This window comes from Chiroxiphia lanceolata, chromosome 4, assembly GCF_009829145.1.
Source record: "Chiroxiphia lanceolata isolate bChiLan1 chromosome 4, bChiLan1.pri, whole genome shotgun sequence".
In the NCBI taxonomy this organism is placed as follows: domain Eukaryota; kingdom Metazoa; phylum Chordata; class Aves; order Passeriformes; family Pipridae; genus Chiroxiphia; species Chiroxiphia lanceolata.
In genome coordinates this window covers 13,171,104-13,187,636 of record NC_045640.1, presented here as the reverse complement: position 1 = coordinate 13,187,636, position 16,533 = coordinate 13,171,104, and the positions used below count along the sequence as shown (strand labels likewise).

The window sequence follows — 16,533 nt, the reverse complement described above, 5'->3', positions numbered from 1 at the left end:
GACATGCCTGGGGAAAAACAGCATTTCACTGGAGATTTTACGAATTTTACACATTGTTATCAATTACATGCATGCTTACAGAAAATTAGAGAAAATGGGTAGCCAGTGGAAGTGAATAGTACAATATTAATTGTGAAAATGTGATATTTTATATCAAACGTCACTATTTTAGGAGTTTCCCTTTCTGTCAATTTCCTAACATATGTTCAGAAAGCAGAAAAGTTCCATGGAAATGCCACTGGTCAAAAAAAAATTTACTTATACATTTAACTAGAAAAAAACAGTTTTTCAAGTATTTTTCCTTCCAAAATAGGAAACATTAAATGTTATTAGAAAGTACAACTTTTTACACCACACAAGAATTCTAATGATCTAACAAAATTTCAGAGAAGCAAGAAAATTAAGAAAATTTTTTAAAAGAGTGTTGCTGGAAAAACGGAGCCAGGTTATGAAGCATCCTAGACAGGAGGCTAGTGGAGAGAGGTGGCTGTAAGAAGATGAAGAAAGATCTGTCTATCCATCTCTATATTTTTTGCCACTGCTTGATGCTGAGTCAGATGCTCTTGATGCTCTTGATGTTCCAGTTTGTTATTTGTTTTTTTAAAAAACATACGAGTTGTATGTAAAAAGATAATACTTTGTTCATTAAAAATGCCTAAAGGGTGAAAAAATGTTATCAGTTGTTTTTCCAAACATCATGAATCCTACACTTCAGCAAAGCCAAATTCACTGAGTGGAATTCTGAGCTATAAATTTAATTCAAGGTTCTGAAAGTTTTTATCTATAATGCTGCATGTCATGATAAATTCCAAATATTTACTCTTGCCTGCCATCTTCTAGACTTACCTAACTTTAGAGACTTTTCCAGTATGTCTACATAAATACCGTCTTCACAAAGCCCTGTAATGCTTGCTGTATTCTTTTAGCTCAGCACAGATCTCATCAACAGCCAAAATACTCTATACTGATAAGTAGTACCATAAAATCAAGCTTATAGGTGTGACTTTGTGCCTGCATGCATGACACCATGTGCTCTATTTACAGTCTGCAGCCCTGGTCACCATGGTCCACCAGGTCACAGCCTCATTAGCTGAACAACCCCATAATAGTTTCACAGTACAGCTTATTCCACTCCAACTGCCACGGACAGCTCCAACCCCCTGTCCTGAATCACTTAATTGCTTCACTTAAGATGAGCCCTTCTATCAGTGTTTAAAAATTTCGTTCAGACCACGCACTTAAATGAACCAGTTCTAATAAAATCTCCTCTTGAAAAGACGTTATGCACTCAAAAAAACCGCACAAAAACCCCAAAAGCCACATCTTTTCTAAACAGACTATGCTTATCCGTATGCACGCATATAAAAATGATGCGGCACAAAAGGCAAAGAGCTTCCGAACAACCTTTAGAAACAGCTTTCCTTTTGCGAGCTACTAGACCACTACTTTGTGTATTCAGAAGAAAAGAAAAGGATTGTAGTTATAGTGCTACAGTGTTGCAAAGACACATTATCCTTTTCTCAGTTGTTTAGGAAGCACTGTGATCCTTTCAACAGGCTATGTCTAAGATGCTTAAGACAAACAGTTCCCTGGGATAATTCAATCCTTTCCTCCAGCATTCATCAGTTTACCTTTCTGTCCTACTTAACAAAACAAAGGACACAGGGAATAGGTTTAAGCTGTATTCTAAAAATATAAAGACTTATCCAGAAAGTTAATGTGTTCTCTCACACTTGAATTACAAACATTTCAGACTCCTCTTTCCTAAGTACAAAGGTTTACCACAAAAACAGAGGTGCAATTAGTCCCTGGGAGATGGCCCATCCAGAATTTCTCCTGCACTGAGCACTGGTTGCAGCCCTCAACCATCTAAGAGTAACACTACAAATAAATATTGAAAGTTGAAAATAGGGCTAAAGAAATGGTGCTATCTTCAAGTTGTAAGGAAGACAAATTTACAATACAAGTTGCAAGCTCAACTCACTTTTTTGACTCCAAACTGATCCGCACATACAGTTCCATAAAGATGAAGCTAGATTTTATGAAGGTAAAGAAGATGGCGGAAGGTAAACAAAACCCCAGAGACTTCAATGAAAACCACATCCTCACTTTGCAATGTAGATACGCTTTACTCAAAGATACTGAAAGCAAACCCAGAACAAAGCTTCATACAGACTGTTACGCTGATTCTTCTATATCCTGCTCTTCCGCCTACATCTGCTTGCCTGTGGATGGAGCTCAGAACCATCATGTGCTTTGGAGGAGCCCAGCCAAGGACAAACAACTTGGACAACAGAACAGCTGACCCTGCTCATGCCTTCTGCTTCAAGGGTGTTTAGCCTCAAAAATGGCAAAACTCCAATTTATTGTCATATATATGGCACAGAGAACCCAGTACCATGATGGTCAGGAGCAGCTTAGTTAAAACTGACAATTAGACCTACCATACCTGTGGGGTTTTTTTGCTATACCTCTGCTATAGTCACTTAGGTAACTCAGGTTAAGTATATGTCTTCCTTTCATCCTGCAGGCACACACCTACACATGCTGTTCCAAGGAGTGAAAATAAAATAGCAAAACAGCAGTGGCTTTGATTTTATATAAAGGTATACAGGTTTGAGAAGATGCTGAAAGCAATGACATTGCTGTGACAACAGAAACTTACCTGGTTTTAAACATTTCACTAGTAGCAAAAGGAGGGGGAAATAGTTTGCATATATAAATAAATAAATCACTTCATTATTAGATGTGAGGGAATTATGAAAGAAAATTAGTATTTCCCATCACACTAAAAAACCCCAACACTCAAAGGAGAGTTAAAAGTCAAAACGTGTTAAATGCTATACAGACTGCCTATAATATTTGGAGTTACAAGTAAATCACTTTATTTATTTTTAATGACTCCTTCCTTTTTAGAGATTCTATACATTTATCACTTTGTGGAGCAGACACTTTCCATGGCATTAGAGATAAGGTATTTAGCCATTGAGTATTTCTTGCACATGTATGAATTGCTTCTTAACATAATTACAAAAGAGCAGTGTTTATTGTTGATCATCTAGTATCTGAAGTAACTTGTTACAAGAACTGATTTACAGCAAAACCAGAAATTAAGCAAAACCTTGCCAAATTAACTGGCAAGGGAACAGCTGCAGAGAGAGAAAAAATGGGAAAAAAAGACGTCTGAGTCATACAGTTGTTGATAAACACTGTAATAAATATTAAGGCATCAATAAATACACCAACTCCAAGGGAAATTTCACACATGGCTCAAAAGCTTAATCACAATAATCTTTGAAAAGTATATAGAAACGCACTATACTTGGATTTTTGTAACTATAAACTAAGTAAATTCAGGTTTCATTCAAACTTTTCTTAAAAGTTTCTCAACGACTTAGAGATTCTTTTATATTGATTTGTTCTATACATTTGTTATTTCTAAATCATAAGTTCTTAACTGAGAAAATAGTCACGTAAATTACTGAAAAATTCTGATTTGAATTCTAATTTCCACTGACTACTGCCATGCATTTAATAGCAAGTATTTTTCATGTAGATTTATATCAATGTTTTCACATAATTTTAAAGTAAAATTATGCATTAGGTTTTTATAACTCAAGTATTAATGCTTCTACTGTAGTATGGTGCTCAGTAAACATCAAAGTTTACAATGCTATAAATCAACAGTGACACATAGACTGCATTATATGCAAATTTCAATATAATCTGATTTCTCTGTTGCTAAAGTAGTTTCATTTTACATTTAAATATCTCATTTTCAAGTACTTAACTGAACATGGTAAAAATTATCTGAGATATATTTCCTTGTAATGCAATCAGATTTGTTACTCAGTAACTTCTTACCTTCATGCTTATATGTCATTTCTTGGCAGCCAGAAAAATACAGGCACACCAAAGCACAGAGGCAGAGAAAAAAAGAAAAATATAAAACAAGAAATATGAACCCCATTACACCAGTGTGCAGGCTTTCCACTACCACGAATACAGTTTATTTATTAAAGTTTAAACAAAGACATAAATCCATAGAGTCCTGCACTTTCCAAACAAGCTGGGTAAATACGTCTTATTTTAAACGCATGACTCCATCAGTCATGAAATCACTGTAACTCCATTCTACATGTCAAAAATAAACAAAACATAAAAAAATACTGTTTCTGAAGTTTCTTAGTTATTTCAGCACAAAAAAAGGGGAAAAAAGAAGCTCCTTGAAAAAAATCGTGCTTTAAACAGCAAAAGATTCACCTGGTGAATCACAATTTTTTTCCTAGCAAGCCCAATGGTCCATTAATATAAAAAAATCCAAATAAACTCCACCAGTTTAGACTGCTTCACCTCAGAAAAAACTGTCCTTCAGTATCTGACTATACAGAGTTGCTACATTAGTCCTCTAAACACCTTGCAAGCACAGAGGTTATAAAGCCCATCCCACCTGGCTGCTCCTTTCCTCAGGGAACCAGAGCCAGTTGCCAGCATTGTTGCATGGGCTCCTATGCCCCATTGGGAATTAAAAGAGTGCTCAGTCAAAGCTACACTAGCAACAGTAACCTAGTGCACCTACAAAGCTCCAGAAATAACACAAACATCTAATTACAAGAGCAAAAAACAAAACAAAAGCATAAAATTAAAATTTTCAAAAACTTTTCAGCTGAACTGATGTTCAGGGCTGTAAAGGCTACTGGACTGGCCTGGTAGATCATTCAACGCAAGCTGTCTCAAGAATGGAGAAAGACATGCCATGGATCCTGTTCCAGATAACAGGAATCACTGTCAGGAAAATACTCATATTAGGAACAACCACAGGCACTGTGCAGTCAGAGTCCCTCAGAAATGAAAGAAGCTGGAGTGTAGAAGTATCTGTTTAGGAGAAGCTGCAACAGTAGATGAGTGCAAATCTTCACCCTGTGTGCCAAGTTCCTGGTTATTAGAACAAAAAATGAATCTTTCTATACCTTCCAGTTTGAACTTATCTGACCACTTTCATGAAATCTTATTCTCATGAGTTATTTCATCTTTCAATTTGCCAAGGGAAGTAGGACATGTCTGGAAATAGATACAACTCCACAGCCCAACTTGGTAATTCACTGTGTTAATGCTAATTTTGCATTTAACAATCCTTAGAAAAGCAAAGCCAAAGATTTAGATCAGTAATTTCTTATTCCGAGTGTTTGGCTGGGACAGATACATCCATAATTTCACTACTATTCTATACAGGTTATATTATCTTATGGTATAAAGATATTACACAGACCATAGAGAGAAATACACTTGTCTATATATAGACCAACTCATCTTAGACTGCTTTTATAATCCATGGAGAGAAACAGGCAATTTTAGGACAAAACTCACACGGCCTGTTTACATATCTACATTCCAACCATTTAATGCTAACATTTTGCCCAGAGTGAGATGTCTGTATCTCATGTCCGTTAATGACATATAACAAACATTTGCAATGCTTGGTTAAATGAATTCTACCATTTTCATCTGGATTCTTGAAAGAGGCTACAATAATGGACAAGATGATGGTACAATCTCAACAGCTCATCTGAGTAAGAGATGAGCTCATTCTACAGAGATCGCTTAAAGAAAAAACTGTAGGAAGACTGTGGTACTGATTAATTCATTCTTTCTGAAGTATCTATCATATCCTAAATAAGAAGCACACCCCTACTAACTTTGCTGCTCATTCTGCAGTAAACTCTGCAGAATTCTTCCAGTTATAGTACTCTTAGCACACAAAGAACAGCACTGCTACAATTTTTTTAATGGTATCATGCACATTCTCTCCAATCCTCATGTTGTTCAACTCTTGTTTTGTTCAATAAGGAAAAGAAGACACAACAAAAGCATCAGGTTGCTCAAGACAAAAAAAGTAAAAGGAAAGGGTACAGAGTCTACACCAGTTGAAGTTCTATTAACATAGATTTTTAAGATATAAATGCATATTTATTGAAGTTTTCAGCCTATAGAAATAAGCACCACCAGTTATCAATGCCTAAAAATTAAATTAACTAGTTCATTTAATTAGGAACTTCACAATTTAGCAAAATATCCTACACATTTAACTTGAAGTCAGATAAAAGCTAATTATTGGAGAGGACTATAAAAAGTACAGTATAAGTTACATACATATATATATGATTTAACATACTTTTTAAAAAATTGATCTCAAGACACAAACTTCCAGTTATACTACACCAAGAAAGAATGGTTTATGGTTGCTGCAAATATATTTGGTAAGATCTGTGGTTACTTTTGAATTTTTCTTTTTTACCATCTGAAAGACACACCATTATTAGAAGAAAAATTTCAAGACACTACCAGTGAAACAGAGAATCCCAAAGAATGCATTTTTCAGAGTACAGGCATTAAGAGAACGCAGAGCAATAAAAAAGCACCACCTGGAGGTCACCAGGAATAGACTATGCAGAACACACTGACAACAGGCACCCATTTATGAAATGTATCTTAAGCTACAATATAAATGATAATGATATCTCCACTCTTCACTTCCATTTTTTCCCTCTTACCCCATTTCCCTCCCATCACATGCTCCAGGTTGCTAATGTTCAACTTCACAAAAAAATTATTCAGCAAATTAATTACTTTAAGCACGTGTTACAATAAACATTGAAGGTACATTCCAAAGCAAAACTTTCTTGTTTCTACAATCTAAATTTTTCTCTTGTACTTTGTATTCTAGAGTAGAGTCGTTGGAATCCTCTTACTATTTATATATCACACACAAAAATAGGAGTTCATTAACATCTCTAGCATGAGTCAAAGTTTTCAACTGTGATTAAGCACTATGTTGGTAGTTTAAAGGGTGTATGCTCTTGTAAAAGGACTGAGCATTTGTCCTTTGAAATGTTTGTTGTTTCAAGTCATTGGGTCATTTAGGCCTTAAGCCACTTGAATATTCAGGTCGGTGGCTAAAAGGGTAATTTTACTGTTTGTTTAAAACAAACCCCAAAACAACATCACTTGTGTGCAGTACAAAACTTGCAGCTCCTGAATTATCCTAAAAAAATTAAGCACTCACCATAGAAAACAGAAGAATTATATGGGTTTTTTCCCATTAAGTAGAGCTTTAAATTCAGGCAGTATTTGAAACAGGTGTTGTTCACAACAACAGAAATGCATTAATAACCGAAGGTTTGCTCACCTTTGGAGGCTTCAGACTTTTCCTCCTCTGTTTTTTAGACCGCAATAACCGTTCTCTTTCCTAGAAGGAAAGAGAACATTTTGGTATGGGTTCGTTTTAAAACTATACTTAGATATGTCTAACACAAAGAAATGTCATTAACATTTTCTTAAAGCCTATGGTAAAGCTAACACAATGTCTTTATCCTTTTGAATAACTCTGTGTTGATAGAACACCACCCTGTACTGCAGCTTTATCCCTGTAGCAAACAAACCTTCAGCCATATCCTTCAAGCATTTGATGGGAAGTTGGCAAGAAAAGGCTTTATTAAATACTGGGCACAGATTTCTGTAAGTTCCTTTGACTCTTTTACCAAGAAGCTCACTATGGAAACAGAATTCACAGTCTCACTCCAGTGTTCAATCATCCTGAAGAAGTAGGTCTGTAGCCAAAAATTAGTCCAGTCTTAGAAATTACAAGTCATTGTATCAGGCATACTCTGATGTACGAGCATACATAAGCAGTGTTATATGTGAGTTATCCTTGTAGGGCAAAAGTCTCAAATCCAAAGACATTCTCAGTCTGTCAACTTAGTCAGTGTCTTTTTTCTGGTGAGACTTCGGTGCAAGTTCACAGTTAACTATACCATAACACGAGGAGGTTGTGACTGGAAATGCAAGACATATCTAAATCCAAGAATACTGCCTTGAATTCCAAAGGAGAAGAGGAAGAAGAGAAGGTAAAAAAAAATGCAAAGGAGTAAGAAAAAAACCCCAACAACACAGGAGGCAGGTGCTCTGTCTTCTTGGTTTTTTCCTGATTCTTTCCTTAGCTCTGCATCTTTGTTTGCAACACCTCTCTTTTTAAAAGACTGATTGCAGTTCCAAGTGCTTCGCTAGCAGTTATTGTTCCCTACATGGTATTTTTCTATTCAGTTATTTGCTTCACATTCAGTTCAGAAACTGGACAAATAGGAAGCTCCCAGTGGAAAACGCAATACAATTAATTATCAGCACATTGTTCCAGGAATTAAGTTTTGGAAAAAAAATAATAATTGAGAAAAGCACAGCAACTTATATAGCATCTTGAATACATGTGGTTTGAAAAATAGGAAAAATAATGACTACTAAGGTAGACTGGTGCAGATATTTCATGCTGTAGAATAATATAATAATTTAAGCTAAAGTCAAAATCAGACAGCTGAATTTTATACTGTTGAACAAAAATCCTGTCTCCTCAGGTACCTAGTTAAGGCACGTTAACTAGGGTCTCCTGCCTCCCAAGTAGGTGTCCAAACAGATGGATTTTCCTCGCATCTCACTTCAGTGCAGAATGAACAAACACTTCCAAAACTCCAGTCCTTCCTGTTTCTAATCTTGTTTGTAAGAAGACTGATTCATTTACTATCTCAATAATACATCAAGCTACCAGAACAATAATAATGCCAATTAAAAGCCACCGGCATATTTTGCAGTCATCTAAGTTTCCCTTGATAGTTTTCCTTTTAAGAATTAACCAGAACACCACTATTGTGGGAGAACTCAAGTTGGCATGGTTTCAACAGCATCAAAAGTATCCAACAGAGGACACTGTTAATCAGTTCAGACAACCCTATTGCCTAAGACTAATGTTCTTATTTCTCTGTATCATATTGGTCTCAGCTGGAGTTAAGCTGATGATTTTTATATTAATCAGGTATGGGACATTTGAGTCATTCTTGATAACTATGATACATCTGTATTCTGTAGAGGTGTAGTTTGGGCCAGAAATGATAGCTCAGAAGCATAATGAAATGCAGAATTCCACTGCATTCACACAGAAGGTAAAACCTCAATTAGCTCGTACTGCCAACGAAAGCAGTACCTTAGTTAATAATTTTACTTATTTCTGCAACTGGAATAGGAAAAACAGCAAAAATGAAACCATAGTTTAAAATATTTATTTATTTTACTTTTACACTAAACACAAGTTAATACTATTTGACCAGTCAGGATACATTATATTTCCTCACATCACTATCTGAGACAGTAAAAAGAGAGTCCTTTCATACCCACTTTACACTGAAATATAAGAGAGGTTATATCTGCCATATACTGCACATTTAATATCATATCACAGTCCCTGCCTGTACAGTTGTATTTGGAAGGTAAAGCAGCATTGATTTGTGAACTAGACCCTACATCAGAGCGTCTGAGTAACATCCTACTGCTTGGAACACTGTGCCACTGCAGAATGAACTCAGACACCAACCTTCGGCACTGATTTCAGAGAAAAATCCTGGGTCAAAATCTCAGGGAACTGCCAGGAATAGAGACAATGTTCCAGATACAGCAATAACACATCTTGTTCTTTTATCTTTTTGGATTCTCTATTTTTATCTTCAAAGCTGCATCCAATTGTTTCATTTTCTATTTAGATAGAATGCTCTTAAATTCTCTTTATCATTTTGTAACTGTTAGTAGTGCCATTTGAGATGTCTGAGTCTGCCTGAGTTCCAGATGCTGCTCCAGAAGGGCAAAGGTCTCTCAGAGATGATATAGAATTTCTGCCAGCACCAGAAAGGGATATCATAAATTGCACTTAATAGCACTAGACACCTCTAACACAACTTGAAACATTCCTGATTAAATAGTGCAAACATCTATGAGCATCACCTTAAGAAACCTTCAGAGTCAGAAGGTAGCAGCTGTGCAACTCTAATGCTAGATTGTGCTGCTACCTTTGGTTTGATGAACAGTGCATATTTCTCCCCATTTGTTATAAGGACAGCCAGTGTGGCCAGCTCAGTTAGAGATGCTTAGCCAGGGGAAATTATTGCCATCATTCATGCTCCTTTCTTTTAGGAGAAGTTCTAGTGCTTGGGTTTGCATCAGGATTTACATCCAAGACATTTTAGTCATTAAGTTTTGGAAAGTGTCCTTTCCTCAAGTTTTTCAGTTGTTGGCACCCAATTTGGCAAGTAAATAATGAAATGATGATGCACTTTCTTCATGAGCAGGTCATAATAGGTAAATACTTTATAATACAAAAATTCATACACATTCCAAAGAAATTCATTCACTACCTGAGAAATAACAAGAACCCTTTGACACCAAAAAACTATTTCTGTATTACTACTACAACTGGACTTAAGACATTCCTCTCACATCTTTAGCTTGCCTATAGATGTGTGTGCATGCACATGTGTATACCAGTCATGAACATTACCACTGTGAGATCATCAATAACATGCTGTTGTTCTTTGACTTGCAGTCTAAGGAATTCAATTTCTTGTTCCTCTCGTGTGCTGCTGAGATCATTCAAAGATGTGTGCCTCTTCAGTGCTGGTTGTGCAGATAACTTCTCTTTCTACAAAAAAAAACCCAAACAAATAAAAGAATATTTTAAAGTGTCTTGCTGTAACTAGAGAAAAATTCTCAGGTGTGATGTAGCAATCAAGAATTCTTTGGATTAATCAGTGCATACTCCATTACAACACAAGGCCTCTTTCAACCAAAAAAAATACACATTCTGTATGCCTTAGTGTTAATCTCTCACATAAGATATTTTAAAACAGAATCAAAGTACACAGAAAAATTAGCAGAGAAGTGAACTCAATGATCTAGCATAGTACATGCACTCAAATTCAGTTCTGACTTCTAATCATAAAAGTAGTATTTATTAAAGCTGTTTTTTAGTCATAACTTTTTATAGTCTGCAAAATATTTTATCTATCTGTGACCCTTTTCCTTAATCACTGTGAATTTATACAACACAAAGCACATGCCACTCTGAATTTAGAATATGAATATTCAGCTGCATTGTCTGTATTTGACAGTTGCACTATCCCACTATGGAGACTGATCTGTTTGAGTTGGAATAAAAACCTCACAGGCACTTCCACCTCAAAGGAGATGTGTGCAATGTGTTCTTATAACATGACATCAGAGACAATCACTTACCAGTTCTACATTTTCCCTTGATAGATTTTTTATTTTTTCTTCCATTCTCTGGATACTTTGCAACATATCATCATTTTTTTTGCTCATCCTCTTATTTTTTTCTACCAAAGGCTTCAGCTGACTTTCTGTCTCCCGAGAACGTTTCAGCTGCACATGGCAAAGGAACAAAGTTAGCTGAGCTTTAGTTTACCATTGCAGGAAAGAAGAAATAGCTGTGTTTTCACTTGCCTTTCTTCATTCAGAAAGTTTAGCTCTTTTGCTAAGTGGCATCTGATACGGACTACTGCTGAACTAGGAACTACAGGAGTCCAAACTAATAAGGCATGGCCTTTTTTTACAGTCTACCAAAACACTAGATCTGGTCACTGAATTTTTCTCTTGGCAGACACTCATGATGATCCGTAACAGTGATTTCTTTACAAACTAATCTCAATGTATATAAGCTTCTTGTGACCAACTAGGTCTCTAAGCAAGTTGTTCTCACCAACTGTCCCTCAGTAGAAGGATACTCTTCCTCCTCTGCTTTAAAAAACCCTTCACCTAATGTGTAATTAGAGCAATGAGAAAGTCAGCCAGAGGGCACAGATTCAATCTCAGCATTCTGCTGACATTTTCAAGCTGCTCAATTTTGTTCCTGTGGTTTTACGATGTTAGACAATTACACAAAGCAAATTGCTGCTCTTTCTTGTATTTGTGAGTATTCAATATTTCACTCTATTTAATGAGCTGCTTTGTTTGGAAAAAAAAAATCTATTTTTTCCCAATCAAAAGATTTTTGAATTTACTGAGTTTTAACTGGAAATGAGAAAAAGATAGTCTTTTTCCTGAGATAATTTCACTGAGTACTTGCTTGTCTATTTCATTCTCAAAAGACAATTATTTTTCACAGTGCTTAATCACATGGCCTTACTGATACTACGGATATTATTTTAAGTAATATTGTCTCACAATATGGTAAAACCTACTCCATATCTCTTCCAAAATATATTTCTTACATCTCTAAATCAAGAATCAAGAAGAGCACTTGACTGAGTCATACATGCCGTCTATCTGGAGGGACACTATCTGAAGGGTTCATATTTCTTCAGGGATGTTTTGAATTACTTATGTTCACAGAAAGGATTAGGAGATTGAATTATCTTGAAAAAAAGGCAAGATGTTCTTGAGAGTACAGAGCAGAGAAAAGCATGGATGTTTCCCCTCAGGAAAACTGAGGGGAAAAAACCCAAAACAACAAACACCAAGGCTAAGTAGGAAAAACAGTAAAGTATACCCAGGCTAAAATACATGTTCTTCTTATGCCAAGAAACTTAAATCGTTAAGCAGGAATCAATGTTTGGCCTGTGAATGGGCTGTTTAGACTATAAAACTATTTAAAGATGAAAAGTTTAATGAAAAAGACAATTAGGTTCTAAATTCATTCAAATATAGCCTAGCATTGTTCAATTGTTCAACCTTTATTAATATAGATTCAGGTAAGATGTTGGACAAGAAAATTTCAAGAATTAGATTTTCTGATAATCATTGAGATGTCATAACTAAATCAAGTCCCTTTATTGTAAAGCAAAGCCTTCTCATCTCAACATGAAGAGCTAAGTCTGACAAAGCAAGGAGGAAGATGTCAATGTTTCACTCATCTATAGGACTGACATATGGCACCACTTCAGCCCTCACCATACATAATAGAATTATTTTACAATCAGATACATAGGCTCCATCTGTTTAGAATGAAAAATCTTTTCTACCACCACTAGAATTAGGGCATTATAGGACATGCGTAAAAATTCCTGTTTTGAAACTCACCTCCCATTGCAGTCAATGGGAGTTTTACAATTAACCTCAGTACAAGCAATTAAGTAGCAAGCTAATAAAATTCATTCTTAAAATTCATGTCATATCCTTTCTTTTGTAAGTTACTATCCCTCTCCTAGGATAATTTCACCTACTTAAGAGATTTCCCTTGAGTAATGGCAGATATTTCATCACTAACACAAGAAAGCTTTTTTAACTCCTAGTTCATATAAGCTTGTCATAAAAACAATGTCAAATTTCAAAAATATTAATATAGTAATTTAAGTGCATAGATTATGCATGTTTTACAACATCCTTACGCAGTGCCACAGGTAAGATACCAGTCAATTTGATTACAATGACCTTAAAATAAATTTGTACATTTTTATTTTTGAGGAACAAGAAAGATTCCATCCATGTCTTCTATGATCACAAGATGAATTTCTGTAGAAATCTCTTATATTTAGATATAACTGATTGAAACCAACAGGACTAATTTGTAAATAATTTATAATACTGACTTTCCAACATTAAATCTTTTGCTATACAGATGCCCTCCCAGTCACCATCTGTGTTATTACTAATTAATTTACCAGTTCATTTCTTTCATCTGCTAAGAGAGTATTTCTGTCTTCCAGCTTCCTTATTACAGCATTCAGTTCAGCGATTTTTAACTGAAATCTCCGCACATCTCGTTCATCCAAATGCTGCTCCTTTACATCAAAAACATAGAGACATATAAAATTATCTTTAAAAAAATATTTTACTATCCTTAATTTAATATCATGGTTTAGCAAGTAGATTGTGTAAATTTAAAATACACTCGTACATCAATATCTGGAAAACCTACTTTAATTAACTGAAACACTAAACAATAACATCCTGTGAAAAACCTACACGAACACTGTCTGCTTGTGAAATGTATGTAAAGGTCTAACAACTAAAAAAAAAAACAAAACAAACAAAAAAACCACCAAAACCAAACAGTAGATAAATAATATTTCATGTATAACAGGTTACTTCTCACCAGATTCCTTACTCTCAGCTAAAACAATTCTAGTGTATAGGACACAGATTAAAATCACATGGGTCAAGTTTTGAGGAGTACCCATTTGCCAATGGTTAAAATATTCCTAAAGTAATGAAAAGGTAAGGAAATACTGGGGTTCACAGCTGGAGATCACAATGTAAATTCTAAAAGTTTTATATCCACATATTTTTCAACATTTTTTGCAATTTAAGAGGTCCAAGGAGTTTCTAAATTATCAGTGAAACAGCACAGTGCAGTGTAGGGCCATTTACCATTACTTGGTCCTTGCAGTATTTTAAAAGTAACCACAAACCCAACGTGAACACCCAGGCAGCAATTATCCTGTGTCAAACATTTGAAGAAAAAACAATTTTCTTACCGGACTTCCCATGAGTTCAGTGATATCCCCTACTCCTGCAGGAAGTTCTCTCTTAGGGCTACTATGGTATCGTTCTGCCTCCTTCACTTGGACAAGTTGTTCATCCAAAGCTTCTTTCTGAAGGAGTAGTTTCTGTGTATGGCCTGCCTGGACACCAAGGTCTTTCTCCAGAGCTAGAATCACCCTGTCTTTGCCTTTTATCTCATCCATCTGGAAAGAAATAATGCAAGAAGGAAGTTTCTGTAACATCCCCAACTGCTCACCAATTGCATACCCACAAACTCGCAAAAACAAAGTTCTGTTTCTGTGAGAATTGTATCAGCACCCAAACTGTGGTTGCCAAAAAAAGAAAATATATCTCTTCTAAAGCCTTTTCCTCTCTCCTTAAACAAGTTTCAGCTTTCATTTGATCATGAGTTTGCTTGGTAAGGTTTCAACTCAAGAGAAACAAAATCAGATGCAAAGATACAGTGAAACAGAATACATAAGCACTGAAAACATCCACTTCATCTGAGGATACATACTTCTGTAAGAAGATACATACTTCTGTAAGAAGAAAAATCTTCCTTCACTATGTTTCAGAAGGAAAAGGGTTAGTACAAGATAACACACGAACACACCTTTTAAAACTTACCCGGGCTGTGTTTCAAAGCTTGAGCCATAAACATTTGCCCCATATTGACTCTCTCTTTATTAGTGAAAATCACATGTGGTAAATCCCTTCACAGGTATTAAAAATTAGTAGTGTATACACACACAATATTAAAACTGAAAATCTTAAGCATACCTATGTATTTTATGTGCCCTTGTTATAAGATCAAACGAGGACTAGTCTTTGTGCAGAAGGGAAAAAGTAAAAGCACACAGAGCATTGGAATAAAGGGTAGGAAGAAATAGTTCTTAAACACCCTCTATGGTTACTGAACTGTGTGTTCATACATCTCCATACCAAATAAAGCACACTGCTCGCAGTGATCTACTGCAGCTCTCATAGGATTTGTCCCTCACAGCATCAGTGTTAAATTCACTTTGGTACTATTCCAAATCCTAGAGGAAGTGACAATCTGCAGCAGTTACTATAGAAACAGATTTCTTAAAAAGAATGTTAACCATTTACAATATATTTGTTGGAACTGTGTTGTATCACCTTCAGTTTACAAAACTGTTTTCTTGGCCAACAGAAACCCATAGAATTTTGAAAATAAGACTATTATAACCTTATTTGAAAAAATAAAATGAAATCATGAACTTGTTAAATCATACACTTGTTTATTATAGTCCTACATCCATAGTAGTCCTTTATTTCAAGTTATCTCAAAAGAAAAAAGAAGATAAAAAAAAAAAAGGAAGTGTTGGAAGTAATTTATAGTTCAGTCTAAGTGATGCACAGGATTAACACAATGAGATTACATGATTGGATGCAATTTGCTTCTTCAGGATTCTTTCCTTAATCCTTTCACAGTCTACAAAGCACGTGAAATGCATTTGTGTAAGGAATCTGAGTGGCAGGAGATGGCCTGGTTGAACCATGATCAAAGATAAAAAGGTCGGATTTGAAGTGAGTAATCTGGTCTAGACTACTTTTAAGTTCTAACGGGAACTGATGAAGATTGGTTCTGATGGAGATTTCTTTCCTGATGTGGAAAAGTTGCTGGGTCCCAGCTCCTCACACAGCAAATAAAAACAATACTTCCCAGTATGCGAATTCACATTTGTGAGACTTTCAAGTCTCACCAGACTGTCAAAAAGGACTTGCAGGAAAAGAATGCAGTTTTTATTGATGGAAGAATTTGCAACATGTAGGGCTTCAGAGGGACTGTGCAGTGAACAATGACAAAAATTAAGCAGCTGCTTCATTTACTGAATGCTATCTGTCATGCACACTGATCTATCAGGGAGCCATTGGGAGGAAAAATGTCATGTAACTAAATACTGTGGAGAGTTTCGCTTTCAGTTACACAGGTGTTTGCACTGAACATCCATATAACTGACACAGGAATTTGTCCATGCAAGGCACACATTTCATAAGAAGACCCAAGTTTACATATGCAGCTGTAATTTCAGTTACCCAATTAGCAGCATATTTCATACTCTACAAAATTCCGCAACTGAAATGGTAAATGCAATGACATATGGTTTAAGTTGGAAGAAAAAAGAAAGCACAATCTCAATGTGTCTGCTACTTGCTGAACTGATCGTTTGAAACAGGTGTGACCAGTGCAGTCAC

The 16,533-nt window shown here is 35.6% G+C and overlaps 1 protein-coding gene across 6 annotated transcripts in view; it reads right to left on the bottom strand.

Moving 5' to 3' along the window:
• JAKMIP1 (janus kinase and microtubule interacting protein 1) overlaps positions 1-16,533 on the bottom strand; it is a 156,920-nt gene that overhangs the window by 46,170 nt on the left and 94,217 nt on the right. For all 6 annotated transcript variants that reach the window (XM_032685014.1, XM_032685012.1, XM_032685013.1 and 3 more), the window contains 5 exons: positions 14,307-14,516; positions 13,491-13,610; positions 11,107-11,253; positions 10,373-10,513; positions 7,187-7,246 (listed from right to left, as the gene is read on the bottom strand). In XM_032685014.1, coding sequence (XP_032540905.1) covers positions 7,187-7,246; positions 10,373-10,513; positions 11,107-11,253; positions 13,491-13,610; positions 14,307-14,516 — 678 coding nt within the window. The remainder of the gene's footprint in view (positions 1-7,186; positions 7,247-10,372; positions 10,514-11,106; positions 11,254-13,490; positions 13,611-14,306; positions 14,517-16,533) is intronic.